This window comes from Trichosurus vulpecula, chromosome 1 (genome assembly GCF_011100635.1).
Source record: "Trichosurus vulpecula isolate mTriVul1 chromosome 1, mTriVul1.pri, whole genome shotgun sequence".
Taxonomy (NCBI): domain Eukaryota; kingdom Metazoa; phylum Chordata; class Mammalia; order Diprotodontia; family Phalangeridae; genus Trichosurus; species Trichosurus vulpecula.
In genome coordinates, this window is record NC_050573.1 from 268,570,104 (window position 1) to 268,594,990 (window position 24,887).

Below are 24,887 nucleotides of genomic sequence, written 5' to 3' on the forward strand. Positions count from 1 at the left end.
TCCACTTTTATGGTCCCCAGAAGGAGAAATTTATGGCTTGAGACTAATGGATATCTGTTTGTTTCCAGAAGATCACATCATTCGATTATATTCATTTTTAATTGGGAATGATATAAATTATAATACATTGTTCTACTTTACACATCATACCATATTATGTTATCAATGACCATAATCCAAGTAGAAAGCGCCCTTGTGCTCTGACTCTCTGCTACACAGTTGAACAAATATTTGATTGCAATATGACCCTTTGGGTTTATGTGAAGTGGACCCCTAAAATTGGCTGTCTAGTTCAGATTACTACTCAACCTATCAAGTTCAAGGAAACTTGTAATTGGGTAATATCCTATCAGTGTCTTTGGACTGAGAGTAAATTAACCACCTTAGCAAATGTGTGACTCTTTTTGGCCACTAAGTTGATTTAGGATTAGTAAATTATTACTCCAATGTACTATGGAATAATTTTATATACATATAATATACATAAGTACATGCATTATACACACACACACACACATACACACACACACACACACACGCACACATGCGTATGTACGTTTCTATTTGTGTCTAATGTTAGCCACCTCCTAGGGTGGGGGAGAGGGAAGAAAAAAAGAAAAAAAGAAATTTACAAGGTAACTTTATTATGTATTTAAAAGGAATAGCAAGTTGTACATAATAGATTTGCAGTTTCATGTGCAATCATGTTTTTTTTTATTACACGGTGTTATGGAAATGCTTGTTTTATTCCATAAATTAAAAATAAAATAAATTAATAAAAGTGCATTGCTTATAATGCCTACTTGTTCATAAGAGTTAATGTTGCTCCCTTGGAATATTTGATTGCTGGGTGGTTTTCGTAATCACAGAACTTGTCTTGGAGGCAGGAAGAGGTAGATTCGCATCCCATCTCTGCTGAGTATTGGTTATGTGATGCTAGGAACGGCCCTTAACCACTCTAAGCAACTCCAGATATTGCCTTTAAGGACTGATAGTTACCTGAGGGAAGAGGGACTGAACCTGTGATTTCCCTGGTACAGGGAACACTCAAATGGCGAAACTTCCAATTTCAATACAGGTTGCCATCTACTTTGCAATATCTGGAGTAGGTAGGATTACCATATGACTTTTTTTTTTGAGATCCTTTATAGTTCCTTGACTCATAAAAGAGAGACACAAATGGTCAAATGGGTAAACACTTCACTCAGAGCCAGTCATCCTAGATTCTAATCCTAGCCATGTTCGTGAATTTGTGTTATTGAACGTTAAAATAATTTCATCAAGGTAAGTCAATATACATTTATTAGGCACCTATTGTATGCCATGCACCGGGGATACAAAAAAGGTGCAGACAGTCCTTCCCCTCATTAAGCTCCCATTCTAATGGGGGAGACAACACAGAAACAGCTATGTAGATGTGTGATATATACAGTATAACGGTAATCTCAGAGGAAAGGCACTAGAGAGAGTGGGGGTGGGGGGGACTGAGAAAAGGCCTCTTGTACAAGACTGGATTTTAGCTGAGACTTAAAGGAAGCCAGGAGCTGGCAATGTGGAAGGAGAACATTCTGGCAATGGTGGACAGCCTCAGTTCATTTAGTTCAGCAAATAGATTAAGAACCTACTGTGGGTGGAACACCCTTGGAAAGACTGAGGGTTAGATATGACATTGTTTTGACTGTCTTTGAACTTTTAGTTAAGGAGGGGGATATGAAAACATACACAATAGCTATAATACAAAATAATACATATAAGAGGAGCAAATAAAAGTATTATTTCAAGTCCGAGAGAGGGGAAGGCTATTACAAATTATTGCCCATTCTGCTGGGGAAGTCTTCACATGCTTGGGGGTAGAGACCCCCCTAACTCACCAAAGGGTTTGAAACCTCTTTGAAACCTACCCTCGACCTGGTTTAGTCTGTCTGCCAAAGTGGTTTACTGAAGGTGTGGCCATTGTGCATGCTCCACCTTCTTGCAGGCACAGGTGAAAGTTGGGTGAATGAGGTGGACACCGAAGGTAGAAAGCAGACCCCAAAATAGCTCGGCAGCCCTCACACCGGAGGTACTAGTCTTACCTGAGCATACTCTATACCCATAAAGAGATAATTAGGAAAATTATTTTTGTTAAATTGTTTCAGTCATGTACGACTCTCTGTGACTCCATTTGGGATTTTCTTGGCAAAGATACTAGAGTGGTTTGCCATTTCCTTCTCCAGCTTATTTTACAGATGAGGAACTGAGGCAAACAGGGATAAGTGACTTGTCCAGGGTCACATAGCTAGTAAGCATTTGAGGCTTGTTTTGAACTCAGGTCCTCCTGACTCCAGGTTCCACACTATCCACCGCACCAGCTAGCTGCCTGACAATGAATACAAATCTCAGTAGACCTGAAAAGATGAGCAGCTCTCATTGTGAGAGAACTCAGCATGTATCAAATCCAAATAACAGCTTTGAGCAAAACAAGGTTGGCAAATGAAGGCCAGCTTACTGAAGTCAGAGCTGGATGCATATTTTTCTGAACTGACCACCGTGAAGGGGATCATTGTAGAGCTGGCATAGATTTTGCAATCAAAACTAATCTAGTCAACAAGCTTGGATTCCTACCAAAAGGAATGAATAACAGGCTCATGATAATGACTACCATTTGCAAGAAAGCGCCACACCACCATCGTCAGTGTGTATGCTCCCACCATGACAAACCCTGACAAGGTCAAAGAAAAATTTTATGAAGGCTTGGAGACCCTCATCATCAATGTACCCAAAGAGGACAAACTTAAAATTCTGGGTGACTTTAATGCCAGAGTAGGCACAGATTACCAGACTTGGCCGGGAGGAATGGAGTTGGAAACAGCAACAGCAATGGTGGCTTACTACTGAAGACTTGTGCATCTCTTAACTTTCTCATCACCAAGAGTCTTCTGTTAACTAAATGCAATAAAATTTCATGGATGCACCCTTGCATCAAACACTGACATTTAGTAGACTATGTCATAGTAAGGAGAAGAGGCAGACAGGATGTGAGAGTGATGAAGGCAATGAGTGGCACAGAGTGCTGGATTGATCACAGACTTAATCTTCTTCAAGGTAAATATTCACATTCAATAAAAGCAGTGGCCCCAAGGTAAAATGTTTACCAGAAGACTCAATGTTAACAGATAGAGCACGTCTCCAAGCAGGGAGAGTTCATTGCTAAGGTACAAGGAAAGCTGAGCCAACACACAGTTGGCAACAGTGGAGTAGAGAAAGAGTGGGTAGCTTTCAGTGATTTGGTATACAACATCACATTTACTCATCTGGGCCAGAATATGTGCAAACATCAAGATTGGTTGGATGAAAATGATGGGAAAATACAGAAGCTGCTAAATGAAAAACAAGAACTCCACAGGGTTAATAAGAAGAATAGTTCATCAGTCTCTAAGAAAGCAGCATTTAACTCCATTAAAAGTAAAGTACAAGGAAAGTTTAGGAAGATGCAGGATTCTTGGCTCAGTAAGAAGGCAGATGAAATTCAGTTTTACTCTGATAGTTACAATCCAAAACACTTTTATGAGACCCTGAAGGACATTTATGGGCCGAAGACCTATGGTTCATGTAATTCCTCAGTGCTGATGGAGCCACATTGATTAGCGATAGGGACATGATCCTGGAGAGATAACTGAACACTTCCATAGTGTTTTCAACAGACCATCATCAATCAATGCTAAAACCAATGACTATTTACCTAAAGTTGAATTCATTCCCTCTCTACCTGAACTTCCAAATGAAGAAAAGGTTTTGAATGCCATCAGGCTCCTCTTGGGTGGTAAAGTGCCTGTGCTGGTTCTATTCCAGCTGATATTTACAAGGCAGGGGGTCCACTGCTCATACAAAAGCTGATGGAAATTTTGGGGGTTATATGGCAAGTGGAGGTCATTCCCTATGAATTCAAGGATGCTTATGTTGTCCATCTTTGTAAAGGTAAAGGCACTAGATTGTCCTATGACAATCACGGGGGCTTTCTTTCTCTTAGTCATTGCAGGAAAGATTTTTGCCAGGGTCCTCCTTAATAGGCTAAACCTTCACTGGGAAGTTGGTCATCTACCTGAGAGCCAGCATGGATTTAGAAACAGCTGACCAATAGTTGACATAGTATTTGTTGCCTGACAACTCCAAGAGAAATGCCAGGAGCAGAACAGACATCTGAACACAATGTTTATATATATATATATGCATATACATATATGTATACATACATACATACATACATACATACATACATATATATATGTGTATATATATATATATATATATATATATATATATATATATATATATATATATATATTTAAACTTTGTAAATCCTTAGCAGTATGGACCAAGTACATAGTAGGTACTAAATAAAATAAAAACATGAACTATTAAGGGGCAGACAACTGACAATGTTAGCTGACAGATGTTTACTTCATTCATCTTGTACATAGACTGATGTGTCTCAAGAAACTAGGAAATTTGTTATTCTGTTTGAGAGCTAGAACTATGAAAAATATTTGTTCTTTAGTGTCATATCCATTCAGTTTTATTTTTCAGCTTTCCCTCTGGTAGAAAGAATTGTTGCTGATACATCATGAGATTTTTAGAGCTAGCAAGGGCCTTTGAAATCATCTACTCCAAACACCTCATTTTATGGATAAGGAAATGAAGAGTTGGTCAGGTAAAGTGCCCCAAGGTCACCCAGCTAGCTGGTGGCAGAATTGGGACCCAAGTTTCCCAATTCTAATGCCTGTGCTCTTTCTATTCTAGCATGTTGCCTTTATTCTACTCTTATTTTCTGAATATATTTTTATATTTTTTTATATTTTTATACTCTACCTTGCTATTTTCCATTTCTCATCTAAATGTGTACCTACCTTTTCTATTTGTTGTATCTGGGATACATCTTAGTGCAGCTTAAGGAAGGATCAATGGGAAAAGAGTGGCAGAACATAATCTGTCCAACATTGCTATAATGTTGTGTATGGGGAGCAAAAGTTGACTAGACATGCCAGCTGTTTATTGTTCATCATCACCCCTACAGTCGTTTACCTTTACCAAACCGGAATCGTAGGACAGGAAAGAATTCACAATCAATCTCCAAGGGCCTTCCTGGAGTTGTAACAATACAGTCCCAATCCAATAGTTTTGATGTCCTTGGGCTCCCATGTGACAAAGGAAGCAACTAGCTTGATGGTGCATCTGCTCTGCTAATGTTCTCTTTTGTTACTGTTCCCACAGCAGAAATCCACAGCACCGCCACCGGTGACAGGATTCTTCTCTCAGATGATGCATGGCGGGTGCTGGTGCTGACAGGAAATACAGGGACTCAAGCCAATGTCACCCTCTGGGTATATGGAGACAAAGGAGTAACTGGACCACTACCTCTTGGCAAGGACAATAGGGAGCAGCTGTTCCTTCCACGAAAGGAGGATGAATTTCAGGTAGACAAGAAAGGCTGGCACTGGCATTTATCTGTGTGCCATCTTAAAATATACTTCTGTCATGAAGGAGGGGAATTTTTAATTTTTTTTTTCGTGTTTGTTATTTGCATAGCATAAACCTTCCATGTTCCAGGCTTCCCCTATAAATTACCATATGTCTATTGCAACCAGTTGAGGAAACACTACTCCCTCCTTGACTCCCAGCAGGCATGCACTTGTGTACACACACACACACACACACACACACACACACACACACACACACACACACCTTTTAGCCAATTCAGGGAAAATTTTGCTACAAACCTTTTTCCTTAAAGAAAGTAGTTTTAGAGTTGAAATTGGCCCCATAAACCATCAATTTGAGCAAAACCCAGCTGGACCTTTTTTGTGTCACAGGTCCCTTTGGCAGTTTGCTGAAGCCTATGGACACCTTAAAAATAACAATAATGATCTTTGAATGCATAAAATTAAATGCATGGGATTACAAGGAAATCAATTATGGAAATAGGTATTAAAATATATTTTCGGAGTAGTTCATAGATTTCAGGTTAAGAATCACTGTCTAGAGAATCTTCTGGTGACAAAAAAACTCTTCTTTTTGTACTATGTACAAAATATGATTGCCAACCAGAAGTTGTTTAGCTACTTCTTTCTCCGTAGGATTGTGACCTATACTTAGGAAGGGGTTAGGGGTTCAATACAATTTCCCTCATGTCTTGGCTTGATGATGGGTATCACCAGCCTGGTTCACCATTTGACTGTTGCTGGTACCTCTCCTAGTCCTTGGCTGTTTAGTTGGTCAGTCAGTAGTCAGTCAATAAACATTTATTAAGTGCTTACTAGGTGTCAGGCTAAGTACTGGGGATACAAAGACAGGCAAAAGACAGTCCCTGATCTCAAGTAGGGTGACTACATTTAATATCAGCCCTTATTAGCTCTCTGAAGTATTTTGGTGCATTGATAAAAAAGTAGATATCCCCCTTAAAATTGTTCTTTCCATTCAATTCAGCATACATTTAGGTAGTATCTGATATACTGTAACAGATCATTCAAAAGTGTTCTTATCTTAGAGTCCCAGCACCTTTGTTCTGATGTTATCTTTGTTACTTTCCCCCCGTATGACCTTGGCCAAATCATTTACCTTCTCTGGCCTTTGAATAAGAAAATTCAGATGACCTCCAAGTTCCCTTCCAGCTCGAAATAGATAATATTATGTTCCTATGCTCCTTCTAACTCTAGAACAATAATCTCATCATCCTGTACCCTGAACTCAGTGCCTGCTATGTGTGTAGAGCACTGTGATAGGTGTTGGAGAAGATAGAAAGATTAGAGGAGACCCAATCCCTGCCCCCATGGAGGTTATAGTCTGTTGGGGAGCAAGTACGCTCAATTAAACAACTATAATACAAACAAACCCCCGTCCCCACCATGATAAGTGCATGGGGTGGGGTGTTTGTGTAGAGGAATAAAGATTTCTCTGGTATCTCAAGATCTTCCTAGAGCATTCTAAAACTGGATAGAGAATAATTTAGATCCACAAGAATCTGCAAGAGGAAGATGAATTTTTGGGTCACAGTACCTGGCAGTCATTTTAGAACTATGCTGTTCATCCTACATTTTTTATCGTTCAGATATTTCAATCATGTCCCCATTCATTCTTCATGACCCCATTCGGTGTTTTCTTTGCAAAGATGTTGGAGTGGTTTGCTGTTTCCTTCTCCAGCTCATTTTATAGATGAGGAAACTGAGGCAAACAGGTTAAGTGACTAGCCCAGGGTCACATAGCTAATGTCTGAGGCTAAATTTGAACTCAACAAAGATGAGTCATCCTGCTTCCAGGCCCAGCACTCTATCCAATGTGCAACCTCGCTATCGCTATGCTACATTTTAGGTAAACATTTTTAGCCTAAATCTCAGAGAAGAGATTCTCCGAATCTCAGTAATAGCTGTCTGCAGTTGTAAAGGAACAGTTTATCCTAGCACAATCAATTTCTTGAGGGCAGGTATGGTGTATTTGCCTTCCTTTAAATGCCCAATGCTTAGCAGAGAGAGTGTCTTGTGCATAGTGATCATGAAATAAATGCTTTCTGGCTGATTGACTAGAAGCAAAGGTACCTAGAAAATAAACAGGACACTTGAATTCTAACATGAATTTCTCTGCTGACACTGATGTAACTTAGGGTTGCCCTTTTAGTTTTGGAATCTGACCTTTTACTTTATTAGAATGGGGAGAACAATTCTAGTGTATTTTGTATTTTAAAGAAGTAATCTGAAAATAATGATACTTTATGAGTATCTGCTTCATAAGGCAGAACGACAGGCTCACCAAAACCTTGAGGATCAGAAAAATCTTTGAAAGTTTAGGTGAATGGACAGTGAATAATAGCTACATTACTTCCATTGAGCAAGAGCAGAAATCAAAGTGCATATCTTTTATGGGTATATTGTTGCTCTTTGAGTTTTGTGCACATATCCCCTGGCTTGCAATTCTGGGAAATTCAAAAGGAAGAGGACCTTAGGGAGTTGTGCCAAGGTTTACTTCAAATCAGCAAAGATTTATTGATTACGTCCATGGCACTGTGTTTGGTTGAGGACATACAAAGACAAAAAAGAAACAGTTCATGCTATCAGGGAGCTTCCATTCCAGTGGAATCTAGACCCCACCCTCCCAGCCCCTTTCATCCCACCCCACTAGATGAATTAATACCAAAGATTTATTTTAGCTACTGCCCTCCTTGCAGAAAACACTTTGGTGAGCTTTTCTCTGATCAAAGATCCTCTCTGCTCTCCCTCTCATTCTCTCAAGAGCCTCTCTTTTTCTTACCAGATTTCAGTTTACCAAAAAGGAGGATTCTTAGAGAGAGGTGTGGTTTGCAGAAGACTCAGAACAATTCTTCTGAATCCTGTCCTTTCATCTGACTACTTCGGTCCTATTTTAGTTGAATCACGTAGTATTTCTGCCTTACATTCCCTATCTGTGAGGCTCCAGTGACATCCTCTTATGGAGGGGTTAATCCTCAGATGCTGATACCAGCTTAGAGAGCTCTTTAACTGCTGAGAATTGTAAAATGCTTTTAACAGGGAAAAACATGCTGCAACTTCCTCATGGGTATGATCTAAAATATGAGGATAATTTTTTTTTCAACTTTTAATTTCATTCAGGTTCAAATAAAGAACACTGGCAAAATATACAAGATCAGAATAGGACATGATGGGACTAGTCAACAGCCTGAATGGAGTTTACAAATGGTAACGAATTCTATTTTTTTCATTGATCTTTGACTAAAAGGAATAAACCTACTGTACTTTTAAAACAATGTGGACATTCTCTAACTTTCTAATTGTTGCAAAGAATTTTAGATATTAACACATAAAAATTTATTGCAGAAAACAAGATTGTTCTGTTTGTATTTTAAAGGCTTTAAACAAATAAATGTGGCAACCATAGTTTCTGAACCAATATAAAGGATACAATGAAAACATCTACCTAGCTGGCATGCTTCAATTATTGCCCAGTTAGCAACTGAAGTACAGTTTTAGAGCAAGAAGATATGGATCTTTAAGAGAAGGAACTGTAAAATTATTTTTAGAAACTGTACATATTATTATTTGGTGGAAGAAATATGCCCTGCCCACCTTCCGTGTTATTACTCTTTCAGAGATTTATATTCTGGACAAGTTGTTTTTCTCCCTCTGATATGTAGACATATGCCTCAACTCAAGTACACTCTACCATTTTGATAAATTATACCTGACTTGCTAAGACAGATTGTATTGCTGACTATTGAAACAGAAATTCACCTATGAATGAAAATGTAAACATATATGGCTTTGGGAACCACACACTGGATAATTCTCATTTCTTAATAGCTTCTGTTCTTCTGAAGGAATAATAATAAGGTAAGAATAAGAAATCAGCATTCTTTATTACACATTTGACATACATTTCAGTCTCAATTATTTAGCGTTTGATCACCCAGTTTGCATATTATTTAGACTTTTTGCTTTCTCTCTAAAGCTCAATTCAACTTTACTGCTTGTTAGCAAACCCACTGGAGAACAGGCAGAGGCAAAAAGAAATCCAAATGAAAAATTTGCTGCTTCTTTCTAGAAGAAATATTCCTTAGGAAACAAACAAATAAACAACCTAAACAAATTGAAATCTTGGTTTGCAATGTGTTGTTCGTTAATAGAATGCAACTTATCAATTAAGCATTTTTGGAGTGAAGTGGTATACAGGATGGTATGGAAGCTGTAGGAAAAGAAAAGACAACATCTGAATGTTATCTAGAGAACTATAGTAGGCTCCTAGAATGTTGGATCCATCTGTCAGCCAGTCTGTCAACGAGCATTTATTAAGCACTTACTATGTAACAGACATTATGTTAAGTGTCTAGGATACAAAACAATAGCATGTTCTCTGCCCTCAAGGAGTTTACATCATAATTCCTTGAAGGTGGTGGAGTTGGAAAATTGGAAAAGCATTTGGGTAGGAGTGACACAGGAGGAGAGGGCATGGATAGGTTGTGACAGTCATCAGTGGACAGAGCATCCACATTGGTGAGATTAGTGAGTCATAGAAGTAACAGGAATTCACTTAGGATTCATTGTTTTATTAATTATCATACATGATCTAAGGAACTGCATTCCTTTGATTTGCAACATTTAGGAAGTCTGTGTCCATTAAGTTCAGCTGTTAAGAGGAAAACCAAAAAATAAAAATATTAAAGGAATTAACTCAGCTTTGAAACTAGAAGTGTTAAGATGCTTCAAGATGTGTGAAAAACTTGGACAAATTGTTAATCTTTAAGAATTGTTACTTTTATGGTAGAAAGAATGTGTAAGATTGATGATTGTACTGCCACACTTTCCTGAGCTATACTGTTCCATATTTTAATTTTATCCCTTATTTTTAGAATAGCCAAGTGTGGCATTCTTGTTAACAGTTCAAAGTGTGTTTAAAATTATAATATTGCTCTATCAAAAAGATATAATTTTCCCTTTAAAATGTTTTCTCCATTCTTGTGATCTGCACCTTTAGTCAACCTATTTATAGATAGATAGGTATATAAATATAAATGTATAGATACATATACACATATATATGCATATATAATATAGATATGATTTCATGATAGAAGCCAATAGGAAATTCTATTTGTTTTTATAAATATCCAGTTTACAGCTGTAATTTTTGAAATACACATATTTCACTAAGCATTACTCACCTTTAAGTCTAGGAGAAGGTTTAGCAGGGGCAGATGTTTCAATCAAGCAACAAATATTTATTGAACCTCAGTAGATGAGCAGGTGCCCTCTTCTGCTCTAAGTATACTGGGAGATTTTAAAGCAGCCAGTCTGTGGCTATTTGAAAGTGGTTTTTTTATAATTCAAATGTGTTTTCAATTTTTTTGGAGGAAGAAAGATAATTGATGTTCCTTTAAACAGCAAGTAGTAAAACTGCTAGAAATTGCAGACAATAGGTAATGTGAGTATTGGAGTCACCTAGAATTGGATTCAAATCCCACCCATAGCAATGATTAGGTATACTAACTTTGCCAAGACATTTAGGCTATATAAGTTGCAGTTACCTCATCTCTAAAAAGAGTTCACTAATTACACAAATCCCACAGCATGGATAACAACTTAATAAATAAATGCAGTTCTAGGTTAAGAAAGTATGCAGAGGAATTTGGAAAAATCACATAGCAAACACCATTATGTCCATAGCCTTCCTCTCGTCTCTACTATTCATAAGTGAGAAGACATGACAGTGTAGTGGAAAGTGTGCTTGCCTTGGAATCAGTACACTTGGGTTCAAGATCTGGCTCTTCCACTTACTAGTTATGTGTACTTGGGTAAATCACTTTAACTGATGAGGGTCAGCTTTCTTCTTTGTAAAAATGAAAACACTGGGTTGGTGACTATCGCTATGGTTTTTACCGGTTGTTAACATTCTATAATTCTGTTTGCCATATATATCAGGCAAAAGTCATCTGGAGAGAGTGTAGACAGACAGGGAGGCAGAGAACTGAGGACTGTGTTCACAGGCCCTTAAAGCATTGTTTCTTTTCTCTCACTGGAACACTAACAAGCAGGGAGAAGTCAGCGAAAGAGAAGTCAAATTGAGAGAAGAACTAGGTTAATTAATGCCTTGTGAATACACTTACCATTCTGGCTACAAAGCCTCATCCAATAAAGAGGTTTGTCTTCATCACAGCAGACCAGAGCCAGTTACAGAATTTCTGTACATGTTCTCAAGTCTCGACAAGGATTTCCATTACACATTGTTATGGATCCCCTGCAAACAGGCTCTCCTGCCTCTTTTACGTGAGGAATTGTATCGGCGGCACTCTGTTGTATTGACAGGACTGGGCTTGGTAGCCAGCTTTCTGTTAAATATGTATATGTATATGTGTATGTGTATATGTATGTGTTTATATATATATGCATGCATATTATATATATACATATATACACATACATATACATCTATATATTTGTTGACTTCATATCCATGCTTATATATTTTATATGTTCTTATTATATACATAAGGTGGAGATTATGATTACTCATTCTGCAAGAAAAACTACAGAGGCAGAGCTCTGAGCCAGTGGCACTTTATTAAAGGGTACATGGTCCCCTCTAATGAAGTGGACCCCAAACCTTCTTCATGGCCTGATATGTCCCCTTATTCCAGAGCATTATTTTTATAAGGTTTGCTACCAGATTTGATATTTGAACACTCTAGAAGGGCTACATAAAATACAGAATCCCATTGGTTGATAGACCTTGCTTTGAGAGTCAAAAATGACGCATCAGCCTAAAAATGTTATATTAGCAGGGAGGTCTCGGTTTGAGTGAAGCATGGGGCACCTCCACTTCCACTGATTAAGTGATTATAAGATGGTCACCTGCTGATGTTGGACAAGAGGGAGTGGTATAGAGGTACGAAAATAAATTGGGGGACTTCCTATGTAATTAAGTCACATCTGTCATGCTGGGCTTGGTCACCATAAGAAGGGAAAATGGGTGGAGGGCTTCTTGTTAGCTTCCTATGATTAAGCAAGTGAACTTATAATCTGTAGTTCACAGCTCTGAAGCCTAATATACAGAACTTATAATCACTACCCCTATGGAGTCATGTTGAACTGATTAATTTGAATAAGGGTACTGATGAATCGTATCTCACACTCATTAGAATATAAATACTTGTGAGTAGATATTGTTTTACTCTTCATGCTTGTATCCCCAAAGTCTAGCACAGTACCCAGCACACAGTAGGTGTTTAATATATAGTTGTTGATCTGTTGATTGTAGTACCCCAACTTCTGTATTAAGATTTCTAGAATGTGTTCTAGAATCAAAACCATTGCTCTCTATCCCCAAATTGATCTGAATTTCCCAACAAACCAAAATCAAACATTTTGTTGTTCACTCATTTTTCAGTTGTGTCTGATTCTCTGTGACCCAATTTGGCATTTTCTGGGCAAAGATACTGGATTGTTTTGCCATTTCCTTCTCCAGGTCATTTTACAGAGGAGGAAACTGAGGCAAACGGGTTTAAGTGATTTGCCCAAGGTCACTGTATTTGTAAGTGTCTGAGTCTGGATTTGAACTCAGGCAGATGTCTTCCTGATTCCAGACCCAGAACTCTATCCACTGTACTACCTTGCTGCCCCTAGAATATGCTCTAGAATCAGAAACATTGCTTTCTATCCCCATGTCGATCCGAATTTTCCCAGCAAGTCAAAATTAAACATATGACATCATATTAAGGCAAAGGAACATTTTATTAAAATAGAATGCCAGGTAATTAACAATGTATTAAACTAAGCAGTAGTTACTCTATCATGTGACTCTACAAATCACCCCCTTCTATGACTCTTGTTCCCAGGAGCTGGGAAGCCTCTTTCTTCCATCCCCTATTCTGGCTCATTGACGTAGCAGTCAGGTTGTCAGGGCGCCAACTACAACAGCAGCACTGGAGGTAAAGAATCCATTGATATGAGAGCCAGACTGTCAATGAAACCTCTCTGAATGAAGTCCCATGGGCTCTCATCTTCATCATCTAGCTAGTATCATGTAAACCCATGACCAAAAAACACTGCTTCTTCTTATGAACTGAAGGCTCAGGATGCTAGGGTTAGGTACCCTTCCTCTTCCAGGGACTTTCTCCACTATTATGCCTCCCCATCTCTCCCTGGCTATCTCACATTTGGTATTTTTTTAATAACCCAGCTTGTACTCACTTGTCTTCTTGTGAATTTCTCCCCCAGTACTTCTAAACTTCCTGCATTGGGAGCATTCATCACCCACCATCTGGTGACATCTTGCCCTGTTAAAGCCTGCACATGGAGAGTTATTTTTAAAATATAACAATCACTTATAAGGCAACATGGGGGCAAATGATGAGTGTGAGTAGGTTGCAACACATCTCAAATAAGGAAGTATGAAGAAGAACCAGAGTACAGAATGCCATGAAAAAATAGAACATACTGGCCACTTAGTGAGAGGAAGGGATAGCCAATGGACAGTCTTTCTCTTCTATCCATGTCATTGTGATGTGAAGAGAATGCACAGAAGCCCCAAACATGTTATGTGGAACCCCTGGGCCAAATTTAAGGGAAACATTGTACCACCTCGCTGCCCCACCTTTACTGACCACCTACCTACCAGAACTGTTTTGAGAATAAAGAGACAATATTTATAAAGTGCTTTTCAAGTCTTAAAGCATTATGTAAATGCTAGCTATTAGTATTGTTACTAGTCCAGATAATTTTACCTGAAGGTACTAATGTTACCTAGAAGCAGCTCTCCAAATTTCTGGTATTATGTCTAGGAGTAAATAATCAACTTCTATGGCACTAGCCTTACAAATCCTTAAAGTGAGAGCAAATGTATCCGTGATAAAAAGGAAGGAAGGAAGGAAGGAAGGAAGGAAGGAAGGAAGGAAGGAAGGAAGGAAGGAAGGAAGGAAGGAAGGAAGGAAGACAAAGAGTGTCTTCAAGAAGTGTGCCATATCCTAGAGCCACTGGGGTGAAGAGGAAAGAACGTTCTATTTAAATTCTAGCCCTGGTATTGACTGGCTATGTGACCACCGGCCGAGTCACAATTTCTAAGCTCTGTTTTCTCTTCTATAAAATAGGATAATGTTGTGCTACATCTGTAAGGATACTTGCACTGTGTGGCTCACAAAGTTATTAGAAAAATGCTTTATAAATATGTGTGAGCAATATAAATATAGACTATTTTTGCTCTTATATGCATGTGGTTTTATTATTACCTAACAAATTGATCTGGGCAAAATGATACTTAACATGTGATTGAAATGGGGTATGGATATAACAATAGAAAGATGAGTTTTGACTTGCCAGATGTCTTCCTTGAAATGGATTAGGCCACACGTACAGAGGAAAATACAACCACAAGCTCAGATAGGCATTCTACTTTCTGGTGCATTTCAGAAAGGATTTTCCTATTACCTTTTCCTTTCTGAAAACAGGGATGGTCTTACCTCTTCTTTACCTATATTAATGCTCTTTTTTTCTCTTGTTATTATTATTCTTTGCTTTTCTAGAACTATATCAAATAATTAAGGAAAGGAGGCATCTTTGTTTTACCCCTTTTTTTATCAGGAAAGCTTCTTGTGTATAGTTATTGATTATAATATATTCTTTTCACTTTAGATAGATGTTTTAAAAATATATATGTTTAAAAGATCCCTTTATGCCTATACTTTGTGGGTTTTTAGCATAAATCAATATTGTATTCTCTTGAAGGCTTTTTTGCCCCTGTTAAAATTATCATGTAGTTTTCGATGACAACCTTCAGAAGCAGGGGAAAGGAGAGAGAGTGGGAAAATGAGACTTTATAGAGGTTACTGATTAGATTTAACCCCTCATCCTAGGATAAAAGCACAGATAGTCTAGTAATTTAAATCTCTAGATAGTGTCACAACAGATGAAGAGACCAAGATTCAGAGGGGTTAAGTTATTTGCCTATAGTAAGTATTGAAAATGGGAGCTGAACCCAGTTCCTCATGAGTCCAAGTTCAGCCATAATCCATTTATTCCACAAGTATTTACAAAGCAATATATTCAGCACCTTGTATTATAGACACTGACGAATATGGGAATGTAAGGAAAGACAACAAGACATAGTGAATAGGGCACTGGATTTGTCAGGTTGACTTGGGTTCAAATCATACTTCAGAAACTTAATAGTTATTTTTTACAAAAAGTTAAAGTCATGTAACCTCTCTGGGTCTCAGTTTCCTCATATGAACTTGATGGTCTATAAGGTCCCTTTCTGCCTCTAAATCTATGATCCTATTTTCCTAAGACATGATCCTTGATCTGAAGGAGCTTACAGTCTCATAAGGAATATTTACAAAGAATATTAATTAGAATATGATAAGTTCATAAAAGGAATACAAAGTACTATGAGATCAGATGAGGAAATATACCTACATCTAGTGGGGGGAAATCAATAATAGCTTTGTGTAGGGGAAGGCATTTAATCTGGGCCTGGAAGATTATATAGGATGTTAAAAACAGCAAGAGAAGTCATTCTAGGCATTGGGGAACAACATAGGTGAAGGTAAGGAGGTGGGAAAGCATAAAGTCTAATTGAGGGGTGACAGGTTTGGTTGGAGAATAGTATATGAAGAAGCTGGGTGAGTCAATGATGGAAGGTAGTTTGGGGTCAGATTGGGGGGAAGAGGAGGAGTCCTTGAATGTCATGCTAAGGAGTTTAATCTTTCTTCAGGAATCAGTGGGAAGCTGGAGGCTGTATCACCTTATGACCATAACCCAGGAATTGCACAGGTTTCCCAGGAGGCAAGAATAGGTTTTTGTGTTAATGTTTTCTTGCATAACAGCTAATATTTGCTATTGTATATCAGCAGGGGGAGCTCTGCAAATGAACTTTAAGTGCTTTTGAGGATATTCCTAAAACTACATCCAGTTCTTTTAGGAATTAAAACAATGATGAGATTTTATGTGATTAAAAAAAAATCCTGCTTTTCTTTTAAGTTTCTGGCTTTTCAGTAGATTAAGGTTCATTTTAATGGAAAAAGTCGTTTCAAAGAAATCGGCTTTTTCTATCTTCTCCCTTTATCTTTTCCAGCACAAATTGCGGTTTTAAAGTTGGAAACCACAGGTTAGTTTTTTATTTTTTGATGAGTCCTGTTAGATCTGTTTTACCATAAACTCTTGCAAATAAACTCTGGCTAAAGTCAGCACTTTGTCTTTTCTTAGTGCCATTGTTTACATGGAGAGTACTAAAAGAAAAACCTACCTGAATAAACAAAGGAAAAGCATGTTTTTAAAGAATAAATTACCATATTTTATAGTTTCCCTTCATTACTGCCTTACATAAACCCTAAATGTTGTCAATTATTAATGTTTATTTTTAGGCTCTCTTTGTCTCTGTCCCTCTGTCTCTGTCTTTTTCTCTCTGACTGTCTGGATGTGTCTGGCTCTCTTTCCCTCTAATTTTCTCATTTATTTTTCCTTTCTAAGTAGCTGCCCCACTGGGGACCCAACTGGCCAGTTCCATTTGGGCAGGCCTGCTTTTCTTCCTGCTATTCTTCCTTCCTTCTTTCCTGCTTTCCTTCTTTACTTTCCTGCTTTCCTCCCTCCTTCCCTTCATCCTTCCCTCCTTTCTTACCTTCTTCCATCCCCCCTCCCTCTCCTGTCCCTCTGTCCACATGGGTAATCATACCCTTACCTGTGGGTGCTTTGCCCAAAAGAATATTAATTTTGATTACTGAAACCTTGCAAGATATCTTGGGGTTTATGAGCTAGATTCTCTCTTACCTATTTATTTGTTCCATTGTCTAAAAAAAATGGGACAATCAACTCTTTTGCCCCTTTTATGAATTCTTGAAATACAGCACTGGAAAACCAGGTTTTGATAAAGTCTTTTGGTATTCAAAGGGAGCTACTTGACCATGCCTTAAACCCAAGTCACTCTGGCTTTCACCGATTGGCCAACAATTGTTGTGCTGTGTTTGTCCTTCATTTTTGAAGAGGACCATGACATCAGGGAAATGATGACATGACTTGCAGTTGACTTTGGTTTGAGTGAGGGAGGGCTGTGCAAGGTCACCAGCCTCACTTTCTCCTCCAGAGCCATCTGCATCCAGTGACCTGATATTCATCAGGATGATGGTCCAGGATGCATTGGGAGACCCTGGCCCTTTTAGGCTAAGGTCTTTTCAGGTTCTCACTTTGAGTGAGGTAATCCCCATTCAGTGAATAGGCCTCTTTAAGAAGTTCAGCCAGGGTTGGGCCTTAATCTTGGCCAACAATAGGTCCCAGCCTCACTTGATCATTGTTTTGGTTTTGATGGCTCAGAGTGAGTGTAAAATTGTTTCTGTTCTGGTCAGAAATCCTGAAGGTCTTCCCCTTCCAGATGGATTTTTTTAACTAGGTAAAAGAGGTCTTTTTGGGCCTCATTTCTTATCTAATTTAAATCAGGGCATGGGTGTTGCCTCATACAAACTGAGACCTGGGAAAGACCTTAGCTTAAAAAAGCCAAGGTCTCCTAGTGCATTTGGGGCCATCTCTAGTCCTCCTTTTCTGTCTTGCCACTGGACTCAGTTGACTCTGGAGGAGAGAGTAAGGCTGGTGACTTTGCACAGCACTGACTCACTTAAATCTGGTTCCCTTGCAAATCAAGACAACACCTTCCTGATGTCATTGGTCCTCTTGGAGAACAAAGGACAAACAACAAAAACAATAATTTCTCTTTGCCAAGGACAACCCTGCCATGTGCTACTCTTCATGGCATACCTCCCAGCTTCACCAGTAGGTTACCCTCATGATCATCTCCTCTTTCATTCTAGTCTTTATTCTCTTCCTATTTATTGATTTCTTCCCTGCAATTGCTAAACATATCCAAATCTCCCCAGTTTGAAATACCTACCATCTCCTCAAAATATTGTCTTCTATCTCCTCTTTCATAGCCAAATTCCCAGAAAAAGTTCCCTACACCTGTTGCCTTTACTTCCTTTCCCCTTAAGCACTTTTCGACCTTTTGTAATCTGCTTTCTTAAATTAGCACTGAAGTTACTCACCCAACATCACTATTGTTCTCTTAAAAGTCATATATGATGGTCTTTTTTTAATTAATCCTCATCCTTCTCTACCTCTCTGTGGCATTTGACACTGTTGCCTTTCTTTTCCTTTTGGATTTTCTCTTTAGATTTTCATTACTTTACACTTTTGATACTTCTCTTAACTGTCTGACTACTCCTCACTTCCTTTGGCTGATTTGTGATCAATTATTCCCCTTAACTTGTAAATGTAGCCCTAAGTCTGGGGCCCTTTCCTCTCTCTCTTAACAATTAGTGACTTTAGCTCCATGAGTTTAATAGTTATCTTTATGCGGAGTATTCCCAAACTTTTATATCAAGCTCTAGTCCAAGGGTGGGGAACTTGCAGCCTCAAGGCCACTTGTGGCCCTCTAGGTCCTCAAGTGTAACCCTTTGACGGAATTTGTTTTGTGAAGTTTAGATTCAAAGGGCTGCACTTGAGGAGCTAGAGGGCCACATGTGGCCTTAAGGCCTCAGGTTCCCCAACCCTGCCTTGTCTTTCCCCTGATATCCAGTTGTGCATCTCAGGCTAATTGGATATTTCAAATTCATCATGTCCAAAACTGAACTCATTATCTTTCCCTCAAAATTCATTCTTCTTCCAAAGTTCTATCTTTTGTTGAAGCCATCATAATCCTTCCAATCACTCACATTCCTGAACTCAGTATTAGCTTTGACTCCACTTACACTCACCTCTCATTTCTAATCAGTTGCTGATGACTGTTGTTTCTATCTTTACAAACTCTTTCTTGCTCACCTCTTTCCCCAGTCCAATCCACCTATCTATTTTGGAACTCCTAAAGCAATTTTCCTAAAGCACCCCTCTGACCACATATTTCCCCCATCCAATTAGCTCCAGTGTCTTCCTATTCTTAGGATCAAATGCACCTCCTCTGTTTGTCATGTAAAGCTCTTCACAAGCACACTGCTTCCAACTTTGCCAGTTTTCTCACATATTGCATTCCTCCACATACTCTACAATCCAGCTTGAGTAGCCTACACTCACTTGTAATGGTACATCTCCTATGCCTTTGCACTGGCTGTCCTCCATGTTAGGAATGATCTCCCTCTTCAAAATCACCTCTTCGTTCTTTTGTTCCTTTCCAAACCCTGCTCAATTTTCACCTTCTATGTAAAAGCTTTCCTTATCTCCCAACAAGTGGTGTCCTCTCCAACAAACATTTATCTTGTATTTATTTTGTATGTACTTGTATACACATATTTTTCCCCCCGATAGATTATAAGGTCCTTCCCTGGCACAAAATTGGCGCTTTATAAATGTTTGTTTCATATAAATACATATAAATGTTATGTTTCATAAGAGGCAGAGTATCATTGTCAATAGGAAGCTGTCCTCAAAGCCAGAAAGACCCAGGTGTAATTCCCAACTCTGATACATATTGGCTTTGTGACCTTGGGAAAGTCACTTCATCACTCTATGCCCCCAAAGATTATGAGCTGCAGAAAAGGTGATGATATGTATTGGTGACAATGTTTCCTCATTCTGAGAGTCCCTTATACCAATGAAATTACAAGTCTAGTTCCCGACACTCTATTTCATAGTTGTAGATCACCTCATGAGTTATGGAAACATCAATGATAGAATTTTAAGTTTTATATTCCCAGACTAAACATTCCGAGTAGTTCTCCCTGCCCTTTGCTAAATGACAAAAAGGAGGACATTATGTACATTACCTCATTTGAAACTCAAAATCCCTTGAGATAAGTATAAAGTTAATATAATCTTCATTTTATAAATGAAGAAACCAGGACTCCGAAAGTTGGGACACTCTTAACTTCCTACTACTAGTGAGTGTTTGAGCTGAAAATCAAACCCAACTCTTTTAACTCCATATCTAATTCTCACATATTATACTCCCATCTCCTGTCATCACTGTTACAAGCTGAGTCCAACAGAGCTATTGAGTTTTTTAGACTTTCTTGAACCCTAAGTTTCTTAGGGCTCCTTGAGCCATTGATATGAAAGCTTTAGTACTCCTGGAGGCAAGGTTATAACTAGGGTAGGCCCCTAGGTACCAACATCTTGGGAAACCAGTGTGGCAGTTCATTGCCTCCAGTCAGTGACCCAGCTGCTATTCCTCCCAGTGATTCTTTCCAGATATTCTCAGGAGCCCATTGACATATCTCTTTACCCCCAGGGCCAGCCTTCTTCCACTATCATGTGATAGTCTCCTGTCATTTCTCCCCTTCTTCCTTCTAGGAGCTCAAGGGATGGGGGCATTGGGAAGACTCTCTGGGAGAGCACCATCCCACTTCTTGATTTGACTATAATAACACTCAGACAGTCCACCACTGTAATATTTCCCCCCTTGCCAGTACCCCAGTTTAATTTGCCTTTTGGAGTAAAAATTTGTAGTTATAGCTCTGCTTTAAAGATAATGCTTTGATTCCCAGGAGAGAAACTGCCATAGCATCGCCAAAGGGAGATCAGCAGTCATTGGATATCAATTATTGTGACTACATTTTGCATTTACATTTTGCATCTACAGAGTGTTGGGAAAAAGAAAAAAAAACAACAAATGAAAAAACCACACCTTTTTTTATGATTTTAAGAGGTGCTTTTAAAGTCATAAAATTTCTTCCTGTTTATAGATAGAAAAACTGAATCTCACGGAGGTCTTGAAGGACTTTGCTGAGGTCATACAAATAGCTATAGCAGCAAAGTTGGGAGCAGAACACATCTCCCAGTTCCTAAATGTTGTTCTTTTTAATGAACTATGCCGCAATTTGGTTCATTTAAAACACACTCCTCAAAGTGCTTGGCTATACAGAATTTAAAGAAAGTTTAGGAAATGAGCATTGGTGCATTTAGGAAAAAAATACTTAGCTTTAAGCCCCAGGTTCTCTTAGGATTATCTAAGGCAACTCTACTATAAAGTTTTGAACTACTTGGTAAATGCCTCCCTGTTCCTTTTCATTTTCATTCACCTCTGAACTTCAGGCTCCAAGAGCAGAGAAGGTTAAGAGCTAATACTGTGAGAAAGATAGTTTGTTCTTGAGGATTTTCCAGTCTAACAAACAGGAGGAAATACCAGTGGTATGCTGAGAACAAAACCTCTTCTCAAAAAAATCTCCAGCAAAATGTTTAATCTCAAAAGACTCCAGCAGTTCAGAGAAAACATGCTGCAAGATTCTTTGTTTATTTGAACCAATTATAACACATTTTGAGTTTCTGATCAACAAATTCTTGTAAACACTGTAGTTGATTCTCACTGTTCAATCTAACTGTAACATGCTCAGGCAGTCAGTAAATACTTGTTAAATGCCTACTATGTTCCAGGTTCTGTACTAAGGGTACAAAGAAAGGCAAAAGAATGTCCCTGTTCTCAAGGAGCTCACGGTCCAATAGGGGAGAAAATGCGCAAACAACTATGTACAAACAAGGTATATACATGTTAAATTTGAAATAATCAACAGAGAGAAGGCAGTAAAATTAAGGGGGAGTCAGGAAAGACTTTCTTTAAAAGATGAAATTTCATGTGGGACTTGAATGAAGCCAAAGAAACCAGGAGGCAGAGATGAGAAAGGAACAGTTCAGGGCATGGGGATCAGTCAGTGAAAATGCCCAGAGCTGGGAGATACAGTGTCTTGCATGAGGAACAACAAGGAGGCCAGTGTCACTAGATTGCAGATTCTATACATGATCTGCATGGGGGGAAGGGGGCGGGTAAGAAGACTGGACAGGTGGAAAGGGATAAGCTATGAAGGGCATTGACTATCGGAGGATGTTATGTAGCTAGGTGGCGAACATGATAGAGTGCTGGGCCTGGAGTTAGGAAGAACTGGGCTTAAATCTGGCTTTAGGCACTTATTACCTGTGTGATCCTGGGAAGTCACTTAACCTCTGTCCATTTCAGTTTCCTCATCTGTAAAATGGGGCTAACCATATCATCTATCACCTAGGGTTATGAGGATCAAATGATGTAATAATCGCAAAGTGCTCAGCCCAGTGCCTGGTAAATAGCAAGCACTATATACATGTTAGTTATTATTATTGTTGTTGTGATGATGATGGTGATGATGTTTGATCCTGAAGGCAGTAGAGAACCTATGCTTCAGGAAGATCCCTTTGGCAGCTGAGTGGAGGATGGATTGGTGTGGAGGAAGATTTGTGTCAGGTAGAACAACCAGGAAGATCCTGCAGTAGTCCAGACATGATGTGATGAGGGCCTATACCAAAGTGGTAGAGGTATCAGAAAGGAGCATATGTGAGAAATGTTATGAAGGTAAAATCATCAGATCTTAGCAACTGACTGGATGTGGTGTTGGTGGTGGGGAGGTGAGATAGAGTAAGAGATGACAAGGATGACGCCTAGGTTGTGAGCCTGGGTGACTGCTAGAATGGTGGTGGTATCCCCAACTGTAACAGGGAACTTCAGAAAAGGGAAGGGTATAGGGGAAAAGATAATGAGTTTGGTTTTGGACATGTTGAGTTTGAGGTGTCTTATTGGCATCTGCTTCTAGTAATTCAATGGGAACTTGGGGATGAGAGTCCAGAAGTAAGCAGATAGGTTAGGACTAAATAAATAGATCTGAGAATCATCAGTGTAGCAATGATAATTGAATCCATGGGAGCCGATGAAATCACCAAGTAAAATAGTATAGGAGAAGAGAAGGTCTGGGACAGAAAACTGTGGGATATCCACAGCTAGCAGGTATAACCTGGATGAAGATCCAGCAAGGGAGACTGAGGAGAGGCCTGAGGCAGGATGAATACAAGGGTAGAGTATACTCCATTGGTATCCAGCAATGTCAAGAAACTGAGAGGAAATCTTTCAGCCTGTTGGATTTATAGGACCACATGGAGAAGAGTTGCACAGGATAAGAAAGTATGGATGAGCTGTGATCTGTATAACTGGAGGGAGTATCTACATCAACAAAGTCTTAAATCTGTGGAATATCACAGTATGGCCCAGGAGGTGGAAGTGGGTCACTCATTAGGTATCTCTCCATCGTTTGCTGCTGCTACCACTAATGAACAATTCAGGATTCTACAGTCTCAGTCTCGGATCTAAATTTACAACCATTTGTTTTGTGTTGAAGTTCCTCAATAACAGCTCTGGTGGTCCTACCCTACAGTTTTTGAAACCTATACTTTTTGCTTTGTTTTTCCTCATTCCTTCAAGAATTCTTCATTCTCACTCCTTATATCATGATGTAGAAAACAACAATTTTTTTCAGTATCATCCACGTAACCTGCTGTTCACTTCCTATAGCATTTTTTCCCCTTCTGATATACTTCCTTCCCTTTCAAAGCCCCTACCTTTATCTTGAAGAAGAGATGAAAGCATTGTACCTTGGTCTTCAGATCCTTTGGTTTTCCTATTCAAAACCTCAGAGTTTCTTTTCACATTGTCATTCATCCATTAATCAGCAAGGGAGGTTGGCAGTCATTGTGCTTGAGAAAAGATAAAGGCTTTCCATTGTATTTCTGTTAAGTTCTGAGGAAAACACTATACCTTCTAAAGGCCATGCTAGGACTATAAGCTGCCTTTGTACCCCACAGAAAAGAATCACCATTAACTGCTATCTATTTCTTTCAGCAGCTAGGGTCAGCTAGGTGGCACAGTGGATAGAATGCCAGGCCTGGAGTCAAAAAACCTGAGTTTAAATCTGTCCTCAGACACTTGCCATCTGAGTGACCCTGGGCAAGTCACTTAACTCTGCCTTTTTTCATCTGTAGAATGAGTTGGAGAAGGAAATGGCAAACCACTCCAGTACCTTTGCTAAGAAAACCCCAAATGTGGTCATAAAGAATCATGAAGAGTCAGATATGACTGACATGAATAAAGAATAGCAATCTCTTTTTCTTAGTGTTTCTAATAGGTTTCCTTGTACCAGCGGTCTAAAAATTACTTTTATTGTCCAGTGTAGCAAGGGATGTTGCTAATTTAGAACATCTAAAATTTGCCCTTAATGGAAAAAAGTCTAATATCCTCCATTAGGCTTCTATAAGTCTAATAAGTCTAACTTCCCGAGACTTCTTTAAGTCCCAAAGTCCAACTTCTATTTACTCCCTTTCTTCTCTGTGTCATTTAGAGCTCCTGATACCAGTTTTGGTTCCTTTCAATCTCTTCATCTTCTTTTTTCCCCTCCTCTGTCTTCTATAATGGATTATTTCTTCCATCTTGTGCTGGTGATGACATGATTCCTCCCATCCCCTAGCCTAGTTGATGCAATCACAGAAAAGGGCAGAAAATAGTGGTAAGGTATAAATTGTTCAACCATAAACATGTTTGACTTTTTATCCTATCACAAAGTGGGAAGAAATCTCCCTGGTAGAATTGGAAGGATAGTTTGCCATTGC

At 38.9% G+C, this 24,887-nt stretch overlaps 1 protein-coding gene across 1 annotated transcript in view; it reads left to right on the forward strand.

The window, feature by feature from the left end:
- The window catches only part of RP1 (RP1 axonemal microtubule associated), a 629,473-nt gene that overhangs the window by 131,805 nt on the left and 472,781 nt on the right, over window positions 1-24,887 (forward strand). Inside the window, 2 exon segments of the mRNA XM_036741155.1 lie at window positions 5,251-5,453; window positions 8,619-8,705. Of these exon segments, the coding sequence (XP_036597050.1) occupies window positions 5,251-5,453; window positions 8,619-8,705 (290 nt within the window).